At 37.5% G+C, this 22799-nt stretch overlaps 1 protein-coding gene and 1 long non-coding RNA gene across 3 annotated transcripts in view; both read left to right on the plus strand.

Annotated features, from left to right (window-relative positions):
- XRCC2 (X-ray repair cross complementing 2) overlaps positions 1-21530 on the plus strand; it is a 59303-nt gene extending 37773 nt beyond the window's left edge. For both annotated transcript variants that reach the window (XM_049863361.1, XM_049863360.1), the window contains exon 3: positions 20587-21530. In XM_049863361.1, the coding sequence (XP_049719318.1) occupies positions 20587-21308 (722 nt within the window). In that variant the 3' untranslated portion in view covers positions 21309-21530. The remainder of the gene's footprint in view (positions 1-20586) is intronic.
- Positions 21531-21636: 106 nt separating this feature from the next.
- LOC126064350 (uncharacterized) overlaps positions 21637-22799 on the plus strand; it is a 94493-nt gene continuing 93330 nt past the window's right edge. The window contains exon 1 of the long non-coding RNA XR_007514487.1: positions 21637-22157. This is a non-coding gene — a long non-coding RNA (uncharacterized LOC126064350). The remainder of the gene's footprint in view (positions 22158-22799) is intronic.

Below are 22799 nucleotides of genomic sequence, written 5' to 3' on the forward strand. Positions count from 1 at the left end.
TTTTGGCATATCTGTGGTGGTTGGTGGTAAATTGTTAGAGTAAACATTGACCTCCCTCTTTTGTTCCAACATACGATGTGAGTGTTTAAAGTTGTGGCTTGTTTATATTCATCTTCTTAAGAAGTTTGTAGAATCACAGGAAAATCCTTCGGTACCCGCTTGTTGTGTTAGTAGTTCTACGCTGGGGAAAGCAGGTACCTCTCGTTTGTTAGCACTTCTGCACTAGGGCAAACATACAAAGAAGGCAGCGTGCTTTGTTTTTTGCTTTTTTTAAATTGAACAGTTTTATCGACATGTAACTCACATACCATACAAGTGACCCATTTAAAGCATACAGTTGAGGGGTTTTTTAGTGTATTCACAATGTTTGGTAGCCATTATCACAATTAAATTTTAAAATATTTTTATCACCCAGGAAGAAACCCTGCACCTATTAGTAGTCACTCCCCATTTCCCGTCAACCCCTTCAGCCCTGGGGAACCTACTTTCTGATGCTGTAGATTTGCCTGTTGTGGACATTTTGTGTATTTGGAATCACACAATATGTAGTCTGCTGTGACTGCCTTCTCTCACTTATACGGTGAAACCTGTGCAAGCCAGAACTTGGTGGAACTGCCATGTTTTCCTGGGTCTAGCAAGTTTTCTGTCTTTGACAGGTACAGTCCTACCATTTTTCTTTCGCTCATTTTAGTGAAAAATACTTTAGTTTTCTTTCTCTGATAGATACCTGTCTTAACCAGGCTCCAGCTTTTGCAAGTTTTATTGTATAATGTTTTCAAGTTTCATCCATATTGTAGCATGTATCAGTACTTCATTCCTTTTTATTGCAGAATAACATTTTCATTGTGGATATACCATACTTTATCCATTCATCGGTTAATGGACATTTTGGGTTGTTATGAATACCACTGCTATGATTATTCATGTACAAGTTTTTGTGTGGACATGTTTTCAGTCCCCTTGGGTATATACCTAGGACTGAACTTGCTAGGTCATTTGGTAACTCTGTGTTTAACCATTCGAGGAACTGCCAAACTGTTGTCCGAAGCACCTGCAGATATTACATTGCCACCAGTGCACTGTGAGGGTTCCAATTTCTCTGCATCCTCACCAGCATTTGTTAAGTAACAGAACAAAAATCTTATCTATATATACTTTTATTAAAGGGTCCAGCTGAGTGAATACGGGCGCGCGTGGCTCTACCGGAAAGTAATCTGGCATACCTGGACACCTGTGTGTATCCATGCATCTGTGTCCCATAGGTACCCAGATCTGTACCCATGCCAGTCTGTCTGCAAGCAGACACATTGAAAGGAGTTAAGAAGAATATAAGTTGTTTGCAGTGGCGACCCACCACGAGCACGAATAGTAGTTTATATTTTGCATTTTATTCCTTACATACTTCTGTATTATTTTAATTTTATAAAACGATAGCATATAAATCTTACTCTATAAAAAGAGGGATTTATCTTAGTTACCTAGTGCTGCCATAACAGAAATACCACATGTAAGTGGCCTTAAAGAACAGAAATTTATTTTCTCACGGCTCTGGAGGCTAAATGTCTAAATTGGGATCCCAGCTTGTCAGTTCTTTCTGTGAGCCTCTCCTAGTTTCTGGTGCCTGTCAGCATTTCATGGTGTCCCTTTGCTTGTAGGTGAGTCCTCACGTGGCACCTGGCTTCCCCGTGTGTGTGTGTGTGTGTGTGTGTGTCTTCTGCTGTTTTCGTAACTCTAAGATAATTAGGTTTATGACACACCCTACTCTGATATGACCTCATTAGCATAAAAAAAGAAAATCTGTTCCTAAACAGGATCACATCCAGGGGTACAGGGACTAGGACTTTAGTACATACTTCGAGAGGACACAGTTCAGTGCATAACAGGGTTCTTTTGAATAACTGGTGTTGATAAAATGCAATATTTAATTTTTACCATATAAATGAACATTGTTCTTCTCTCAGTCAAAAATGCTTTTGGTATTTTATATAACCTTAGTACCTATCACTAACCTGTAGCGGTATATGATAGTTCCAATTTCTTCGTATCCTACAAACAATTGTTACTGTCTATTTGATTATAGCCATCCTGGTGAGTATGTGGAAACCTTGGTGGTATAGTGGTTAAGAGGTATGGCTGCTAACCAAAAGGTCGGCTGTTCAAATCCACCAGGTACTCCTTGGAAACCCTATGGGGCAGTTCTGCTCTGTTCTTTAGGGCTGCTGTGAGCTGGAATGGCCTCAACAGCAGTGAGGTTGGTTTTTTGTTTGGTGATTGAGGATGTAGTGGTGTCGCCTATAGTTAATGATGGCTAATGATGTTGGGCATTTTTTCATGTGTTTATTGGCCATTTTGGTATCTTCTTTGGAGAAGTATTTATTCATATCCTTAGCCTATTTTCAAAATTGGACCATTTGCCTTTTTATTATTGACATGTAAGAATCCTTTCTGTATTTAGATAGCAGAACAAAGGTCTTTCTTATATACTTTTTTTTTAAGGGTCCAGCTGAATGGGTATGGGCACGTGTGGCCCTACGTGCAAATAACTTTTATATTTGATTTGCACATATTTTTCCCATGGTGTGGGTTATCTTTTCACTTTTCTGATGGTGTACTTTGAAACAGAGAAGTTACTTTTGTTGAAATCCAGTTTATCTTCTTTTTTTTTCTTTTGTTATTTATGCTTTTGTTGACTTATCTAAGAAACCATTGCTTAACTCAAGGTCATGAAGATTTATGGCTCTGTTTTCTTCTCAGAGTCCTATAGTTTTAGCTTTTACATTGAGGTTTATGTTTCATTTTGAGTCAATTTTTATATATAGAATGAAATAGGGGCTCAGTCTCATTCTTTTGCATGCAACTATCCAGTTGTCCAAGCACCACTTCTTGAAAGACTATTCTTTCCCAATTGAATTATCTTGGCACCGTTGTCACAAACCAATTTACCATAAATGAATAGGTTTATTTGTCAATTCAATTCCATTCATCTATGTGTCTGCCGTTCTGCTAGTACCAAATGATTTTGATTCCCATAGCTTCGTAGTAAGTTTTGAGATAAGAAATGGTGGCTCTCCAGTGTTAATTCTTTTTCAAGATTGTTTTCTCCAGGTCCTTTGAATTTCCATGTGAATTTTAGGATCAACTTGTCAATTTATGTAAAATGGGCAGGATTTCGATCAAGAGTGTCTTGAATGTGTCCAGTTTGGGGAGTTACTATCTTAAAATATAGTCATGTGTCATTTAACTTCCAGGATATGTTCTGTGAAATAGGACGTTATGTGCTTTGGACATTGTGCGAACACAATGTTATATACTTAGCAAAGCTATATCGGATCCCTTTTATTTCACTTCTGAATCAATACTTCTCCTTTGCCTCTTGCTGCTGCTATCAGTTGCACTAGTTTTGCTGCATTTGGGAGCCATGATGCACTTCACGGTAATATTTTCAAAAGAAAAGTAAACAGAGATAATGCTACAACACTGAAGAGATGTGTGATAACATGAGATCGGATGCTGCTACCTATAAGTGGAAGCATACACCGTTACACAGTAAACTTTTTATTTGTAAGTAGGGAAGGTTCACATTAAAATAATGATGGAAAGTACAGTACAGTAAATACATAAGCCAGTAACAGGTGTTTATTATGACTATCAAGACATATGTTGTATACGTAATGTACCTTTATGTGTCTGGCAGTGCAATTGCTTTGTATAGAAGAGACATGAAATGCACATGTTGTGTGCAGGCAGCTGTTGCATTTGCTACATCAGTTTGTGCCCGCTGCGTCTCATTCTCTGATGGGAATTTCTGAACTCTATTATAACCTTTTGGAATCTTGGACTTACGTGGGGTCAGATGTTGCCTGAGTGGACGTTGTGTGGCACATAAATGTATTGAGTCTTCTAGTCTATGAACACGGCATGTTTTTCCATTTATTTAGGCCTTCTTTGACTGCTTTCAACAGTGTTTTGTAGTTTTCGTAGTATAGGTTTTACACATCTTTTGTTAAATTAATCCTAAGTATTTTATTCTTTTTGATGCTATTGTAAGTGAAGTTGTTCTCTTAATTTCATTTTCAAATGGTAACACAGTGTTTAAGATAAAGCTCAGGCTGCTAACCAAAAGTTCAGCAGTTCGAATCCACCAGCCGGTCCTTGGAAACTCTATGGGGCAGTTGTGCTCTGTCCTGTGGGTCACTGTGTGTCAGAATCGACTTGAGGACAAGAAGTTTGGTTTTGGTTTACTGTATAGATATACAACTGATTGTTGTATGTTGCTCTTGAATTCTGCAACCTCAGAACTTATTTTTCTGTGTGTGTGTGTGTGTGAATTCTTAGGGTTTTTCATATACAACATGTCATCTGCTAATAAAGGTAGTTTTACTTTTTCCTTTCCAATCTGATGCCTTTTATTTCATTTTCTTGCCTAAACCTCTGGCCAAAACCTCCAGTACAATATTGTTGTACAGAAGTGTTAGAGTGGCCATTCTTTTCCTGTTCCTGATCTTAGGGGAAGACATTTAGTCTTTCCCCATTAAGTATGATGTTAGCTGTGGGTTTTTCCTAGATACCCTTTATTGGGTTGACGAAGTTTCCTTATATTCCTAGTTTTTGCCTTTTTTTTTTTTTTTTTTTACTGATTTTATCATGAAAGGATGTTAGATATTGTCCATTTTTTTTTTACATATATTGAGATAATCATGTGATTCTTTTCATTTATTGTATTAATAGAATGTGCTACATTAATTGAATTCTTTGGATGTTAAACCGATCTTGCATTCCCGGAATAAATCCTGCATGGTCTATGACCAAGTATAATCCTTTTATACTTTGCTGGATTTGGTGGGCTGGTATTTTGTGGAGGATTTTTGCATCTATATTCATGGCAATAGTGGTGTCTAGTCTCCTTATGATGTCTTTGTCCAGTTTTGGTATCAGAGTAATATACAAGCCTCATAGAAGGAGTTTAAGTGTTCTTGCTTCTATTTTTTGAAGACTGAAGAATTGCCATTAATTCTTTTAAATGTTTGCTAGAATTCACTAATGAAGCAATCTGGTTTGAACTTGCTTTGTACGATGTTTTTCGATTACTAATTCAACCTCTTATTGTATGTTTACTTCTATTTTCTATTTTTTCTTGAGTCAGTTTTGTAAGTTTGTATCTTTTTAGGGATTTGTTCATTTCCTTATGCTATCTAATTTGTTGGCATACAGTAATTCATAGCATTCCCTTATAATTGTTTTTATTTTAGCAGGGCTGTTAGTAATATCTTCTCTTTCACCCCTGATTTTATTAATTTGCATCTTCACTTTTTTTTTCTTCAGCAGTCTACCTAAAGTTTTGTCAACTTTGTTGATCTTTACAAAGATCCTGCTTTTGATTTTTGTCAACGTTCTCTATTGTTTTTCTATTCATTATTTCATTAATTTCCACTTCAATTTTTATTATTTCCTTTCTTCTGCTTGCTTTGGGTTTGGTTGTTTACACTTATTTTTCTAGTTTCTAAAGGTGGAAGGGTAAGTTAATGATTTGATATTTTCTTTTTTTAGTTTAGACTTTTACAATTCTAAATTTCTCCTAAGCGCTGTGTTAAGTACAGGCCATAGATTTTGTTATGTTGTGTTTTCATTTTCATTCATCTCAGAGCATTTTCAGATTTCCTTTGTAATTTCTTCTTTGACCCAGTGGTTATTTAGGAGTGAATATTTTAATTACCACATACTGCAGATGTCCAAAATTTCCTTTTTAAAATTGATTTCTGTTTTCATTCTTTTCTGATTGAAGAGTGTGCTTCTACTATCTTAATCCTTTTAAATTTATTCAGATTTGTTTTATGGCCTAATATATGGTCTGTCCTGGAGAATGTTCCTTATGCACTTGAGCAGAATGTGTGTTCTGCTGTGGCTGGGGCTAGTGTCTATTGATGTCTGTTAGTTCTAGTTGGTTTAGAAAGTTATTCAAGTCTGTTTTCTTATTGACCTTCAGTCTAATTGTTCTATACATTATTGACAAAGGGGTATTGACATCTCCAGCTGTTACCAGTGAATTATCTATTTCTCCCTTCAGTTTTGCCCATTTTGCTTCATATATTTTGGGGTGCTGTTTGTTGGATATAAGTTTATATTATCTTCTTGTTGGATCAACCCTTTTATCATTATTAAATACCCGTCTTTGTCTTTAATAACAATTTTTGTCTTAGTCTATTTTGTCTGATAGTAGTATGGCCACTTCAGCTCTTTTTTTGCTATTTGCAAGGTATTACTTTCAACCCATTGTGTCTTTATTTCTTTCTGCCAATCTCTGCCTTTTGATTTGAGTGTTTAGTATATTTACAGTTACTGTAATTTCTAGTAAGATAGGATTTATGTCTGCCATTTTGCTATTTGTTTTTCATATGTGCTGTATCTTTTTTTTTTTTTCCCTCTAGGCCTCCTTTACTGCCTTCTTTTGTATTAAATAGATTTTTTCGTAGTGTACCATTTTAATTTCCTTGTCACTACTTTTAGTATATATTTCAAGTTATTTTCTTAGTGATTGTCCTAGTAATTACAATTAATATCTCAATAACAATGTAGCTTGAATTAATACCAACTTAATTTCAATAGTTTATAAAAACTTCGCTCCATTTCTTCACCCTCCTTTGTGCTGTTATTATCATACAAATTGCATCTTTATATGGTGTACATTCATAAACAGAATTATAATTATTACTTAATGCAGAGATATGAAAAGAGCTACAAACAAAAAAACACATTTATATCGTCTTTTGTATTTAGCTATGTAGTTAGCTTTGCCTTTGCTCTTTCTTGCCTCATGTGGCTTCAGATTATTCTCTAGTGTCCTTTCATTTCAGCCTGAAGGACTCCCTTTAGTATTTCTTGTAGGGCAGGTCTGCTAGCAAAAAATTCTCTTAGAGTTTCTTAACATCTGAGAATGTCTTAATTCCTTCTCATTTTTGAAAGATAGCTTTGCTGGATTTAAAATTCTTGGTTGACAGGTTTTTTCTTTAACATTTTGTAGGTGTCATCCCGTTACTTTCTGACCTTTATTTCTAAAGAGGTCAACTGTTAATCTTATTGAGGATCCCTTGTATGTGATGAATCACCTGTCTTGCTGTTTTTAAGATTTTGACTTTGATTTGGCTCTCATCAGTTCGACTGTGTGTGTATCTCTTTGGGTTTATCCTGGTTGTGAGGTTGTTGAGCTCCTTGGATACGTAAACTCATGTTTTTCACCGTGTTTGGAGAGTTTTTGGTCATTTTTTCTTCAAATATTCTTTCCACTCCTCTCTCTTTCTCCGTTCCTTCTGGGGCTTCCACAATGTATATGTTGGTACACTTAATGGTGTCCCCAGATCAGTGAGGCCATTTCTTTTATTGGTTTATTTGTCTTCTGTTCTTTAACAGAAATAATCTCTAGCTCAAATCTGGACCCTCTCTGGCAAATTCTTCATTTCAGTTATTGTATTTTTCTACCCCAGAATTTCTATTTGTTCCTGTTTTATCATTTCTCTCTTTATTGATATACTCTCTATTTGGTAAAACATCATTTTCATACTTTCACAAGATTCAACTTGATAATATCACTTCCTATAGAGAATGGAGCCCTGGTAGCACAGTGGTTAAGAGCTCGGCTGCTAACCAAAAAGTTGACAGTTCAAAATCTACCAGTCTCTCTTTGCAAACTCTATAGGGCGGTTCTACTCTATCCAGTAGGGTCACTGTGAGTCAGAATCAACTTGATGGTAAGGGGTTGGTTTAGTTTTTATAGAGGGAATAGGAGGATAGTTCAGTCTTTTGTCTAACATGGTTGGTCAAAATTTGTCTTTTATTATTGGTAGTTCAGAAAAGTTTTTTCTAACTTTTTGCTTTATTATTGGTTAAGTATAAATTTTTTGAACTGTTTCCAAATTTGGACAGTCTATTTCATATATGCGTTGTTACAGATATACTTACTGTTTGTTATAGGCTAGTGCCTTACAAACATAGGAATCCTGATAAATTCTGTCCTCTCTAGAAAAGGTGGTATGTTTATAATTGTATACCCTGCATTATTTCCATTTTGATTGTTTATCTGTAAGAACCACATTCTCTACTTTAAAATGTTGTATGTCTGATGATTGAAGAATTTTTACAGATGCGTTTCTGGCTCTGTATATTACCAACCTTGTTTTTCCATCACTAGCACATACTTCCAGTACTAGGTACCACAGAACACATTCATATTTGTGTATAACCTTTGGCCCTTCACGATGAGTCAAGCCAGCTAGCAACTAATTATGCATGGAAGTGGCTGTGAACAATATAAATACATCGCAATACTCCCAAATTAAATGTATCCCCAATCAGCTTCTCTTTATCCAGGAAACAAAAATGTATGGCCACTTGAGTACATACCCAGCATAAGGCGAAGTATGTGTTGTAGGGGTGCTCCTTGTTCACAAACAGTTTTTTCTCACCCAATAAAACCTTTTAACTCTTAAAAAATTAAATAGGAGAAACCATGTAGAGGGGAAACTGGAGTAGAGAAAGACAGTGATCGTAATCGATTGTGATTAAAATATCTTGGCTTTTGCAAATTTTACAGAAAACACAAGACCATGTAAACAAATTGGTAGGATCCTTCTCAGAGCAAACATGGGGTGAAGCAGTTGAGGGGCTCCAGAGCTTATGCTTCATTAACAATGTAGTAAATCTGCCTTTACTTCTGTTTTTTGCTCCACCATCTTCAGATGAAACTGCTACCTTTTGGTCTAGAATGTCTGCTGTCACTCCTACTACCACATCTTCATGTGCACCAGCAGAAAGGATAAAGGGAGGAACATAAGCCAGGAGTTGCATACATCATTTCTACTCATATCTCATTGGCCTGAACCTAATGACATGGCCACACGTGGCTGCAGCAGAGCCAAAGAAGTAGGATGTTTAGCTAAATGACCATGTCACAACTAGAAACTTCTTTCACTACATGTGAACTTTATTGGGGGTGGGGGGATCATAGCCTCTGCCACAGTCTACCCTTTTGACCACTAAAACATCTGTACAGACACTCTCTACCTTTCCATGGGATTCAGTTGTACCGTCCCATTACTGTATGAGCTCAAATTCTAGTATCTCTGAATGCACAGAGTGCCTTTTTTCCATCAGATCTGGATGTGGTTCCTCATGATCCAGCAACCTGTAATTAAAAGACAAATCACGTGCCTATGCACTTCTGTCACGCACAGATCACACACAGTATTCACTAATGGATGGGAACAGAGTAACCACAATAAAAAGTCCCGTTCAGAAAGGAGAAGAATGAGAAACATAGCAGTGGTCCCTAGCGATGACTAATTCTCACTGGGCAGGAGTTGTGAAAACTCCATGTCCTGCAATGAGGTAAGTTCCTTGGTTAGCCCACCTTGCAGTCCCTAGCTTTGCCTTCTGGGAACTTCTTACTTGCTCATTATTCTTTATGGCCACATGTGAAGTGGGCATTGGCAAATATGCCTTTGTAGGGGTCTATATAGTTTTTGCAGCCTGCTTTCTTGGCCCAGGGTTTGCATTAAGAACTAAGCAACAGAAGTTTTTCCAGGCCAAGACCAGAGTTGTAGTTTCTCTAGAAATAGTGTTTCCTGAAAGTCTTGGAAGGGTTTTGGATCGTTTGCTTTCAGCCAGTTTCTTTTGCAGGTTACCAGGGGCTAAGTTCTATGAGTTGGAATTGACTCGATGGCACAGGGTTCGTTGGTTTTTTTTTTTTTTAAGTTCCTACCTAGACATGTTTCTTAAGTAGGAAGCCTTTTATTTCCTTGCCTCTTAGCTCTGTCCAGTCCTCTCTGGAGACTTGGGTGGAAGGTGGCCACATCCTTAATCTGATCTCTGCTGCTGGCCTAGCCCCAGATGCCTGGTGCAGAATTGTTGAGAGCTGCTTGGAAAAGACTTGGGACCACAGTCTTATTTTCTGCTTAGGCTACCTTTTAAAAACCAATTCTCTTGCCTTCCATTTCAGCTTGCAAACTGGCTAAATTGAACCCTAGTTCAAGAGGCCAGAGCAGCCAACACCGACCAGTATTCTGACTTTTCCCAATCTCTTCCTCTAGAGCCACAGGCTAGGCCTATAATCCATCTTCCTAGATATGTAAACAGCAGCATTATCCTGGGCTAACAAGCGTTCCCTGCTGTTATCTTCTAGTGTCCGTCCTCACTACCTGCTACACTAATGTCGCAATTTTTAGATTTGGGTACAGCAGCTCCTCACTTTGAGATACCAAATTCTTCATCAATTACACTGTATCCCATTACTCTATTTTATATATTGTAATAGGACTTATTACTATAAGAAATCGTGTATGTATCTGTTTGTTTTCCTGTTTGTTGTTTTTCTCTGCCCACTGGACTTTAAGTTAGTACTACTTAAATATTTTGATATGTTCAGCAATTCTGTAAAGATTAGCATAAAGAGATATAATCTGTTATAAAAATTAGTCTGTAGCACAACTTCTACGTTAGAATGTTACTGTATAGAAATTTGGAAAGCGCTATCATGTTTACTCACTAACAAAAAAGTTTACTTAAAACCGTCATAAATTGTATAGCTGCTAGTTAGACGTATACTCCATTGGAGTAAAACGAATAAAAGACTAGGATCATAAGGATTATATATCAACAATGGTAGTTTATCAGAAATTGCTATAGGGTAGCTGAAGTTGAACCAATAGGAGATTTAGGGGTTATAAGAGTCTCCAATGCTGTGGTTAAGAGCTAGGACTGCTAGCCGAAAGGTCGGCAGTTCGAATCTACCAGCTGCTCCTTGAAAACCCTATTGGGGAGTTCTGCTCTGTCCTGTAGGGTCTCTGTGAGTCGGAATCAACTCAACAGCAATAGGTTTGGTTCTTTTTGGTTTTAATGCTGTAGTAAGCATACTTTTAATGTTTTTTTTTTATTATTACAATAGTTATTTAATGCCATATACCAATTCATTACCTCTTCAACATTGTTATGATTGTAATCTGCAAACTCAACATATTTGTTTTACAGTTAGTAGGCTCGTATAAGATGACATATTTTTTGGCTTTTCTTTTTTTTCCTTGTTTGAGGAATCTTCAGACCCATAAACTCGCTCTGACAATCTGTTACCCAAACTCCTTACAGCATTCTATTTATGAGAATAACTATCAAAGCCAAACCATACTGATTTTCCGAGTTACTTTAGTTTGTCAAATGCCAATTTATAGTGATTTTGTTTTTCTTACAGCAAGTTGTCATATTTAATACTTTTGCTAGACAAGCGTGCTGCTTTTTGTAACACCTCGCAGAAACATATGAGACAGTGATGTCAAGTAAAGTTAAAAAGACTATGTCCCCTCGATAGAACATAATGGTCTTAAAATTAAACATAATGTTCTTAAAATTAAACAGTAAATGCTTATTAAATCAGTAAAACTGATTTCAATTCAGCATTAAACGTATTTGTAGGGAACCTAATTCAAGGACCTTAATGATAATATTCATGAGTAATTTGCAAGTTTGCGGATTTGACTTTCCCAGTTGTCATAAAAGACCTCTTTATATTAGTTTCCTATGACCCTTGTAACAAAGTACCACAAAGTGGGTAGCTTCAGTCAACAGAAATTGATTTTCTCAAGGCTCTGGAGGCTAAAAGTCCTAATTCAGGGTATTGACAGGGCCATGGTTTCTCTCTGAAGCCTCTAGGGGAAAATCCTTTCTTACCTCTCCAGGCTTCTGCTAGCCCCAGATGATCCTTGGCGTGCAGTTGCAGCATAACTGTCGCCACATGGCCGTCTTCCCTGTCTGTCTCTCTGTGTCGCTTTTCCTTTTTTTTTAAGGGTAACACTCAGATTGGATCAGAATCCCCCCTACTCCAGTATGACTTCATATTAACTGATAACATCTTCAAAGAACCTATTTCCAAACAAGGTCACATTCACAGGTACTGGGGGGTTTGTTGTTGTTGTTAGGTGCCCTGAGTCACTTCTGCCTCATAGCAACCCTATACACAACAGAACGAAACACTGCCTGGTTATGCATCATTCTGACAGTTGTTGCTGTGCTCGAGCCCATTGTTGCAGCCACTATGTCAATCCATCTCACTGTGGGTCTTCCTCTTTTTCGCTGACCCTCTGCTTTACCAAGCATGATATCCTTCTCAAGGGACTGATCCCTGTCCAAAGTATGTAAGACATAGTCTCACCATCCTTACTTCTAAGGAGCATTCTGGTTGTACTTCTTCCAAGACAGGTTTGTTCGTTCTTTCGGCAGTCCATGTTATAGTCAATATTCTTTGCCAATACCACAGTTCAAAGGTGTCAGTTCTTCTTCAGTCTTCCTTATTTATTGTCCAGCTTTTGCATGTATATGAGGCGATTGAAAACACCATGGCTTGGGTCAGGCACATCTTAGTCTTCAGGGTGACATCTTTGCTTTCCAATACTTTAAAGAGGTCTCTTCCAACTGATTTGCCCAATACAATGCATCTTTTGATTTCTTGACTGCTGCTTCCATGGGTGTTGATTGTGGATCCAAGTAAAATGAAATCCTTGACAGCCTCAATCTTTTCTCTGTTTATCATGATGTTGCTTATCGGTCCAGTTGTGAGGGATTTTGTTTTCTTTATGTAGAAATGTAATCCATGCTGAAGGCTGTGGTCTTTGATCTTCATCAGTAAGTGCTTCAAGTCCTCTTCACTTTCAGCAAGCAAGGTTGTACCATCTGCATAACACACGCTGTTAATGAGTCTTCCTCCAATCCTGATGCCCCATTCTTCATATAGTCCAGCTTCTTGGATTATTTGCTCAGCATATAGATTGAATAGGTATGGTGAAAGGATACAACCCAGATGCATACCTTCCTGACTTTAAACTATGCAGTATCCCCTTGTTCTGATCAAACCTCTTGAACCATGTACAAATTGCTCATGAACACAATTAAGTGTTCCAAAATTTCCATTCTCTGAAATGTTATCCATAATTTGTTATGATCCACACAGTTGAATGCCTTAGCATAGTCAATAAAACACAGGTAAACATTTTTCTGCTATTCTCTGCTTTCAGCCAGGATCCATCTGAAATTAGCAATGATATCCCTGATTCCACAACCTCTTCTAAATCCAGCCTGAATTTCCGGCAGTACTCTGTCGATATACTGCTGCAGCCACTTTTGAATGATCTTTAGCAAAATTTTGCTTGTGTGATATTAATGTTATTGTTCGATAATTTCCACGTTTGGTGGGATCACCTTTCTTGGGAATAGGTATAAATATGGATCTCTTCCAGTCAGTTGGTCAGGTAGCTGTCTTCCAAATTTCTTAGCATAGACAAGTGAGCACTTCCAGCGCTGCATCTGTTTGTTGAAATATCAGTTGGTATTCTGTCAATTCCAGGAGCCATGTTTTTCACCTGTGCCTTCAGTGCAGCTTGCACTTCTTCCTTCAGTACCATCAGTTCTTGATCATATGTTACCTCCTGAAATGGTTGAATGTCGACCAGTTCTTTTTGGTATAGTAACCGTATGTTCCTTCCACCAGCTTTTGATGCTTCCTGCATTGTTTGATATTTTCCCTGTAGAATCCTTCAGTATTTGCAACTTAAGGCCCGAATTTTTTCTTCAGTTCTTTCAGCTTGAGAAATGCTGTTTTCTTCCCTTTTGGTTTTCTATCTTGAGGTCTTTGCACATGTCATCATAATACTTTACTTTGTCTTCTCGAGCTACCCTTTGAAATCTTCTGTTCAGCTCTTTTATTCATCAGTCTTCCTTTTGCTTCAGCTACTCAACGTTGAAGAGCAAGTTTCAGAGTCTCTTCTGACATTCATTTAGGTCTTTTCTTTCTCTCCTGTCTTTTTAATGACCTCTTGCTTTCTTCATGTGTAATGTCCTTCTACAACTTGTCTGATCTTCAGTCATTAGTGTTCAGTGCATCAAATCTGTTCTTGAGATGGTCTCTAAATTCAGGTGGGACCTACTCAAGGTCTTACTTTGGCTCTCGTGGATTTCTAATTTTCTTCAGTTTCTTTTTTTTTTCAATTTGAACTTGCATATGAGTAATTGATGGTCTGATCCACGGTCAGCCCCTGGCCTTGTTCTGACTGATGATGTTGAGCTTTTCCATCATCTCTTTTCACAAATGTAATAGATTTGATTCCTATGTATTCCATCTGGTGAGGTCTATGTGTATAGTTGCCATTTATGATGGTAAAAAAAGGTATTTGCAATGAAGAAGTCATTGGTCTTGCAGAATTCAATCATGCGACCTCCAGCATTGTTTCTATCACCAAGGCCCTATTTTCCAGCCACCAATCCTTCTTCGTTTCCAACTTTCGCATTCCAATCACCAGTAATTATCAATGCATCCTGATTGCATGTTCAGTCAATTTCAGACTGCAGAAATTTGTATAAATCTTTAATTTCTTCATCTTTGCCTCTAGTGGTTCATGTGTAAATTTGAATAATAGTGGTATTAACTGGTCTTCCTTGTAGGCATGTGGATATTATCCCATCACTGACAGCATTGTACTTCAGGATAGATCTTGAAATGTTCTTTTTGATGATGAATGCAACACCATTCCTCTTCAAGTTGTTCCCGGCATAGTAGACCATATGATTGTCTGATTCAGAATGGCCAATACCAGTCCATTTCAGCTCAGTAATGCCTAGGATATCGGTCTTTATGTGTTCCATTTCATTTTTGATGATTTCCAATTTTCATAGATTCATACTTTGTAAGTTCTAGGTTCCAATTATTAATGGATGTTTGCAGCTGTTTCTTCTCATTTTGAGTGGTGCCACATCAGCAGATGAAGGTCCCAAAAGCTTGACTCCATCCATGTCATTAAGGTCGACTCTACTTTGAGGAGGCAGCTCTTCCTCAATCATATTTTGAGTGTCTTCCAACCTGAGAGGCTCGTCTTCTGACACTATGTCAGACGGTGTTCTGCTGCTTTTCATAAGGCTGCTTTTCGCTGGCTAATTCTTTTTAGAAGTAGACCACCGAGTCCTTCTTCCTAGTTTGTCTTAGTCTGGAAGCTCAGCTGAAACCTGTCCACCATGGGTGACCCTACTGGTATTTGAATACCAGTGGTATAGCTTTCAGCATCACAGCAACATGCAAGCCCCCACAGAATGACAAACTGACAGACACTTGGGGGACTAGAGGGTTAGGACTTCAATATATCTTTTTGTGGAACGCAATTCAATCCATAACACCTGCTTTGCTAATAATCTCAAAAAGGAGGAGAGTGTTTTTATCCACCTAATGATCTCTTAACCAAGGACTTAACCTTAATCTTGTTTTCCTCAGTTTCATTCATGCCAAACCAAGGAGCTAAGGAATCTGTATCTAGGTAGCCTATATGATGGTGTTCCATTCTGACGATTCCGCGGTGAATCAGTTCTGATGTAAGTTGAATACCTCCTTTTCTTTTTTTTTTTAAGTTTGTGTCATTATTGCCTTTTATTATCAGTATCTTTATAAATCCATTTTTCGTTTGTCTTTGGGGTTGGGAATATTACATATAAACTTATATATAAACATTACATATAAACTTATTTTAATACATACATAAAATATACAAGTTATCAAAAATTTACTCCAACAATGAAGATTTGGATGACATTGGCATTTTGTCATTTGCGATGATAACTTCACTTGTGGAAGGTTCTGGATCATCTGATTTATCCATGGGAATGACATTTCTAGTCAGAAATTAGTGAAAATTGTCTGTATGATCTTTTTTTTTCCCATATATTTCCCAGTAACATCTTACTCTTCCTGAATCTGCCTATTGATTTTAGTAAAGCGATCAGCATTTGGGTCCATGTTTTCAAGCAACCGGAGCCCCTGATTTAGTTTAGAAAAAACTTCAGCTAATCCTTTCATTGTAAAATTGTTGGACAACTTTCCTTCCTCTTCCTCATTATTTCTTTCTTCTTTAGCATTTCTTTCCTCTTCAAAATTCATTAAGTCCTGCCTTCTCTGTTCCACATTGGCCATATAAAATTATGCACTGCAACATGGTATTTAGTACATACTACTAACAATGAGATGTACAAAAAAATGGGGAGTCGTAAGTACAGTTCATCCTCACTCGAATATGTCACCAATTGAGGACTTTCTTAGTTAATATATGAATTAGTAAACCCTTATTAAAACATATAGGTAAGTGCTTCCAAGTACTCATTCTTTTGAGTTATGCTGAAAGATGTTTATTAGCAATACCCCTCTCTCCAAGAAAACACTTCACAAAGTTTTCATCAGTTCTCTATTCTGGAAAGTCCAGAAATACCCAGAGAGATATTTAACAATTACCCTCTGACAAGTAAGCATGTATTTCTCTCTCTCTCTGTGACATCCCTCTCCTCTTACTAACTACTGTTGAATTATTTGCTTTTTTAATAATACATATAAACCATATTTATCCATTTTCTCTAATTACTCATGTACTCCCTAACTTTATACAGTCCAATTTCTGTGCTTGATTTACTCTGAAAGTAGTGAATACCCCTATAGTGCGTTTTCACTATCTTCTGAGTATCTCAGTTTTTGAAAATTGACTCATAAAATAATACATTAAATGTGGTTTTAGGAACTACTGCTCTAATGTCGCTGTCTTGACCAATTCAGTGGTCTTTCCCCTGTTGTCCCCTGCCATTTGTTCTTTTTTATGACTTTGCTGCTGCACTTGGTACTATTTAACATGATTTCATTTTCTTGAACTCCTCTTCCGTGGCACGTAATGTTCTTTCTCCTGAGGAAACTTACTGGCATTTAGGGCCTGACAGCCATGGCTTTTAACATCCTAGCATGTGAGAAACTGCAATGAAGAATTGGTCCATATTTACATGCCAATAAACATTGAGGAACATTGAATTACAGGTTGCTTTCAACTTGATGGAACAGAAGTCCAACCTAGTGGTTTAACCAGATGGACACTTATTTCCTCATATAACAAGCAGCGTAGAGGCAGGATGTGCCTACCTGGTGCAGGGCCCCACATCATTATTAGAGTCCTGTACCTTCTGTCTTCCTGCTCCACTTCCTTAGCGTGTATATGCCTTTTGTCCTCATTTTTTCAAGATGGCTGCTTCACCTCCAGAGAGGGTGCAGCAGGGCAAAACAGTGACACCAATTTCAGGGAAGCAAAACTTAGGGATCACCCACAGACCTCATTGGCTAGAACTAGGATATATGACCCCTCTTTGCAAGGGAAGGCTAAGAAAAATGGTTTTTAAGCTGGGCACATTGTCTTTTCAAACAACATTGGGCTTTTATACTTAAGGAAAAAGGAGAGAATGGATATTGTGTAATCAACAACCAGAGATGGTGTGTGCCGTGGTAGTTAGTAGACTGTTGAAAGGCCCTAGACCTGTGGCTCTTTATTCTTATCTCTCTGCTAGCACCAAGTTAAGTATGAATGCATATGGACCCATCCTCTGCCCCCTAGGTCCCTTTCAAATTTGTCATTCAGGTTCTTTTTTTTTCTTCTTCTTTCTTTTTTTTTTTAAATGTAATTTAATTTTTTTTATTGTGCTTTAGGTGGAAGTTTACAGAGCAAATTAGTTTCTCATTAAACAGTTAATGCACAAATTATTTTGTGACCTTGGTTGCCATTGCAGCGATGTAGCAACACTCTCCGCTTCTCCACCCTGGGTTCCTTGTTTCCATCCATCCAGTTTAGCAGTCCCTTCCTGCCTTTTGGTCTTTGCTTTTGGGTTGGTGGGCCCATTAGTCTCATGTACATGATTGAACTACAAAGCATGTTCTTGACATGTGTTATTGTTGGCTCTATAGACCTGTCTAACTTTCAGCTGAAAGTGAACCTCAGGAGTGGCTTCAGTACTGAGTTAATAGGGCATCTGGAGGGCCATACTCTCAGATACTCTCCAGTGTTTGTCATACCAGCAAGCCTGGTCTTTCTCTATCTCTTTTTTTTTTGTGTGTGTGTGTGTGTGAATTTGACTTTTGTTCTGTATTTTACTCCCACTCTGTCTGGGACCCTCTGTTGTGATCCCTGCCAGAGCAGTCGGTGGTGGTAACTGCGCACCATCTAGTTGGTCTAGGCTCAGTTGTGGTAGTTGTGATCCATTAGTCGTTTGGACCAATCTTTCCCTTGTGTCTTTGGTTTTCTTCATTCTTTGCTCCAGCTGGGATGGGACCAGTAGATGTATCTTAGATGGCCACTTACAAGCTTTTAAGACCCCAGACACTACTCACCACAGTCAAATGTAGAACATTTTCTTTAGAGACTATGTTATGCCAGTTGAGCTAGATGTCCCCAGAGACCATGGTCCCTAGTCCTCAGGACAGTAACTCAGTCTTTCAGGTGTTTGGATGTGTCCGTGAAGCTTCTTTTGGGAGCCTTGGTGGTGCAGTGGTTAAGTGTTGGTCTGCTAACCAAAAGGTTGATGGTTTGAATCCATGGGCTGCTCCTTGGAAACCCTATGGGGCAGTTCTACTCTGTCCTGTAGTGTCGCAATGAGTCAGAATTGACTTGATGGCAATGGGTTTAGGTTTTTTGGTTTGGTGAAGCTTCTGTGACTTTGCCCTGGTCAAGTTGTGCACATGTCCCCAGTATTATATACTGTATTACTTTTCACCAAAGTTACCACTTATCTACTGTCTAGTTAGTAACCATCAAAGATTGTTCCTGTGTAGAAAGATTTTCATGAGTTTTTATAATTAATAGTCATCTCATACAGTATTTGTTCTTTTGTGATTGACTTATTTCACTCAGCACAATGCCTTCCAGATTCATCCACGTAGTGAGATGTTTTGCAGGTTCACCATTGTTCTTTACCGTTGCATAGTATTCCGTTGTGTGTGTATGCACCACAGTTTGTGTATCCTCCATCTGTTGATGGGCACTTAGGTTGTTTCCATCTTTTTGCCATTGTGAATAATGCTACCATGAACATGGGTGTGCATATGTCTATTCATGTGACGGCCCTTATATCTCTAGGATATATTCCTAGGAGTAGGATTGCTGGATCGTGTATTATTTCTATATCTAGTTTTTTAAGGAAACGCCATCGTTTTCCAAAATGGTTGCACCATTTTGCATTCCCACAAGCAGTGCATAAGAGTTCCGATTTCCCTGCAGCCTCTCCAACACTTGTTATTTTCTGAGTTTTCTTTTTTTTTACTCTTGCCAGTTAATGTTGGGTTGAGATGGTATCTCATTGTAGTTTTGATTTGCATTTCTCTAATGGCTAGTATTTGCGAGCATTTCCTCACGTGTCTTGTTAGCTGCCTGAATATCTTTGGTGCAGTGTCCTTTGAGAAAATCTATCCAGATTACTGCTTTGAAATCCCAAAAAACAGTCTCCATAACCTCCTGAGTGGTCTTCCCTCTCTTGGCTCATCTTTAAGGTCTTCCCAGCCTTCCTCCTTATAATGCTTGATCCATCAAAAAACTGTTGTTTGGGGGGGGGGGCGGGCAGCATTCCCGTAAATTTGTTGGAAAGCTTCAGTGGTTTGGGAAGGTGTCCACTTGAGTTTTGTTAACAATTTGATACTAGTGTTATGCTCAAAACCATTTTTCTGTGGCACAAAAAAGTATCCTTTTTTTTTTTAAGGCACCCTGATGAGACTAAGACAAGTGTATTATTGAGAGAACTTGTCTGCAGCCATCCACTGATCGCAGAGACATGTTTAAACACGTTTGGAATAAACCCGTGCATGTATGAACTGGAACCCTAGTGGCAATACTTTTTGAACTACCCTCGTATGTTCTGCATTTTGTTTACCCATTCATCCATTGATAGGCATTTAGGTTGCTAACATTTGTTATTTTCTGTTTGTTTTTTTTTTTTAATCTTAGCCATCTTAAAACCAAAGACCAAACCCATTGCCGTTGAGTGGATTCCGACTCATAGTGACCCTATAGGACAAAGTAGAACTGCCCCATAGGGTTTCCAAGGAGCAACTTGTGGATTCGAACTGCCGACCTTTTGGTTAGCAACTGTAGCTCTTAACCACCAGGGCTCCATCCTAGTGGGTGTGAAATGGTATCTCACTGTGGTTTTGATTTGCATCTCTGTAATGACTTTGAGCATCTTTTCATGTGTTTGGTGGCCATTCAAATATCCTTTTTGGTGAAATGTCTATTCGGGTCCTTTGCCCATTTTATGATTGGGTTATCTGTCTTTTTGTTGTTAAGTTGCTGAAGTTCTATATTTATTTTGGTTATTAGAGTATTACCAGATCTGTGGTTTCTGAAGATAGTCTCCCACTTGGTAACTTGTCTTTTCACTTTTTTGATAAAGCCTTTTGATGTCTAGTGCTTTTTTTTCCCCCCTTGAAGCTAATTGATAGATAGTTGCTTCTCAGAGGTGAAATTTAATGATTTACCTATTTAAAAAAATTTTTTTTAGTTTTGCTGTGAAATACATATAACATAAAATTTGCCATTTTAGCCATTTATTGATTTACTTTTTATTTGTATTTGTTTATACAGATCCAATGTAGCAAATGGATTTAGATTTTCTTTCACATTACAGTAAATGTATTTTTAAACATTTTTGCAGACTTTTCATTTTATAACCTACTATTACTGTGCTGCTGCATTTTGACTGGCATTTTAAAATTTTACACAGGTGATATTCTTGAATTTCATGGTCCAGAAGGAACAGGAAAAACAGAAATGCTTTATCATTTAACAGCACGGTGTATACTTCCAAAGTCAGAAGGTGGACTGGAAATAGAAGTCTTGTTTATTGACACAGATCACCACTTTGATATGCTTCGGCTTGTTACAATCCTTGAGCATAGACTGTCCCAAAGCTCTGAAGAGATCATAAAATCTTGCCTTGGAAGATTCTTTTTGGTGTACTGCAGTAGTAGCTCCCAGTTACTTCTCACCCTTTACTCACTAGAAAGTATGTTTTGTAGCCACCCCTCGCTCTGCCTTTTGATTTTAGATAGCCTGTCAGCTTTTTACTGGATTGACCGTGCCAACGGAGGAGAAAGTGTTAACTTACAGGAGTCTACTCTGAAGAAATGTTCTCAGTTCTTAGAGAGACTGGTGAATGAGTACCGCTTGGTTCTTTTTGCATCAACACAAAGCATCATGCAAAAACCGTCAAACTCAACAGAAGGACCTTCTTCTGCCTTTAAGCAGCCAAGTAATGAAGACATAGACTATAGACCCTATCTCTGTAAGGCATGGCAACAAATGGTAAAGCATAGAATATTTTTTTCCAAACAAGATGATTCTAAAAGGAACAACCAATTTTCCTTAGTTTCACGTCACCTAAAAAGTAACAGTTTAAAAAAGCATTTTTTTATTATTGGAGAAAGTGGGGTTGAGTTTTGCTGATAGGTATTATAAATTAGTCTTTTGCAGGATATTATACAATTCATTAAAATTCTTTTATAGGCTAAGTTTTTTTGATTCTAAAGTTTTAAACTCAAGGGGAATTAACATTTCTATATAGACTGGATTTCTTAAACTCATACAGTAAGACTTCAGACTATTCTGTTTCTAGGTTATTGAAGATTAATCAAAATATTAGCAATTAAACTTAGTATTAAACTTGTTTTAGAACTAAATAAATGGTATATACATTTCAACCTAAATAAAATGGACTTTTATAACTTTGTGTCACTTTTTTTAATTCAGTTAAGTACTATTTGTTTAGAAATAATAAATATTTATTATTTTAGAAATATTTAGAAATAAATGCATTTCTCTTCTCTCATGTAACTTCTTTTGCAAATCATGACTTTGGAAAATTTTATATAGAACCTTCATTTTTGCAGAAGGAATGAATCAAGGCTACTTAGTCATCAGCCTCTCACTAACATTGTTTTGTGTGGGTGACTAGATTATGGAATCTCAGACTTAGACTAAATTCCAAAATGAAACTGCATTATGGTTGGGTTTTAGTATGATTTTTGAAGCACAGGGAAATAAGGTACCCATCCAAAGAACTCTGTAACGTATGTTTTAAAATCCTTACCTTCTCCTCGTTAAGTGATAGATGAATGCTAAAACTATATTAGAACTATACATTACTAGTATTTTCTTATCCATTTAGTATAATCCAGACATACCCTGAACTGGATTCAATCATTTCCAACCAGAAGCAGGAGAAGTTTCAATATACTATGCTGATAAGGCCAGCGAGGCCAGAATGGGGAGCATACATCTCAAAGAATATCCAAGGTAATATATCGCAGTGAAGGAAGAAAATTTTACAACTTCTGTTTATACAATTTAGTCTAAGAAAAGATTAAATCATATCAATATTTGGTGTTCAGATTGACCCTGGCGCTGTCATTCAGCCCATATGTCAGATTGTCATATGTCACATATGTACCTGAGGTAGAAGTGGAAGGGATTGACGGTGGTATACTCATGGGTTTGTTCATTTATGTGTTATCTAGCTCATTAAAATTTTGTAACTGTAAAGTGACAGTTGTAAATATTCTCACAAAGATTCCTTAAAGGCTTAAAAAGAATCCTGCAAAGAAACAAAGATGGAAGATAAAGAATCTTAATGATGCAGGTGTAACAGATGTGGCCTACGCTGTCTTTCCTCACCCATGTACCCTGGACCAACTCTGGCTCACCTGCAGTTTCCAAAAACATAGGAATTCTGAGACACTGAGCTATTTCTGCCTGGTCCCAATAGGGTTTATTCCCAGCTTATGGCAATAATTTATTCGTTAACATGCTGTTTATTGGCCTTCATTTTCCCACTCTTTCATGGTGCCACCCAGGATCGTCTCCCAATGGAACTTCAAGTTCTTGTCTAGGAACTGCTGTTGCTGAGGAGCAAAGGAGAACCAAAGTGTCAGCAGATAA

The sequence above is a fragment of the Elephas maximus genome, chromosome 20 (assembly GCF_024166365.1).
Source record: "Elephas maximus indicus isolate mEleMax1 chromosome 20, mEleMax1 primary haplotype, whole genome shotgun sequence".
NCBI classification, from domain to species: Eukaryota; Metazoa; Chordata; class Mammalia; order Proboscidea; family Elephantidae; genus Elephas; species Elephas maximus.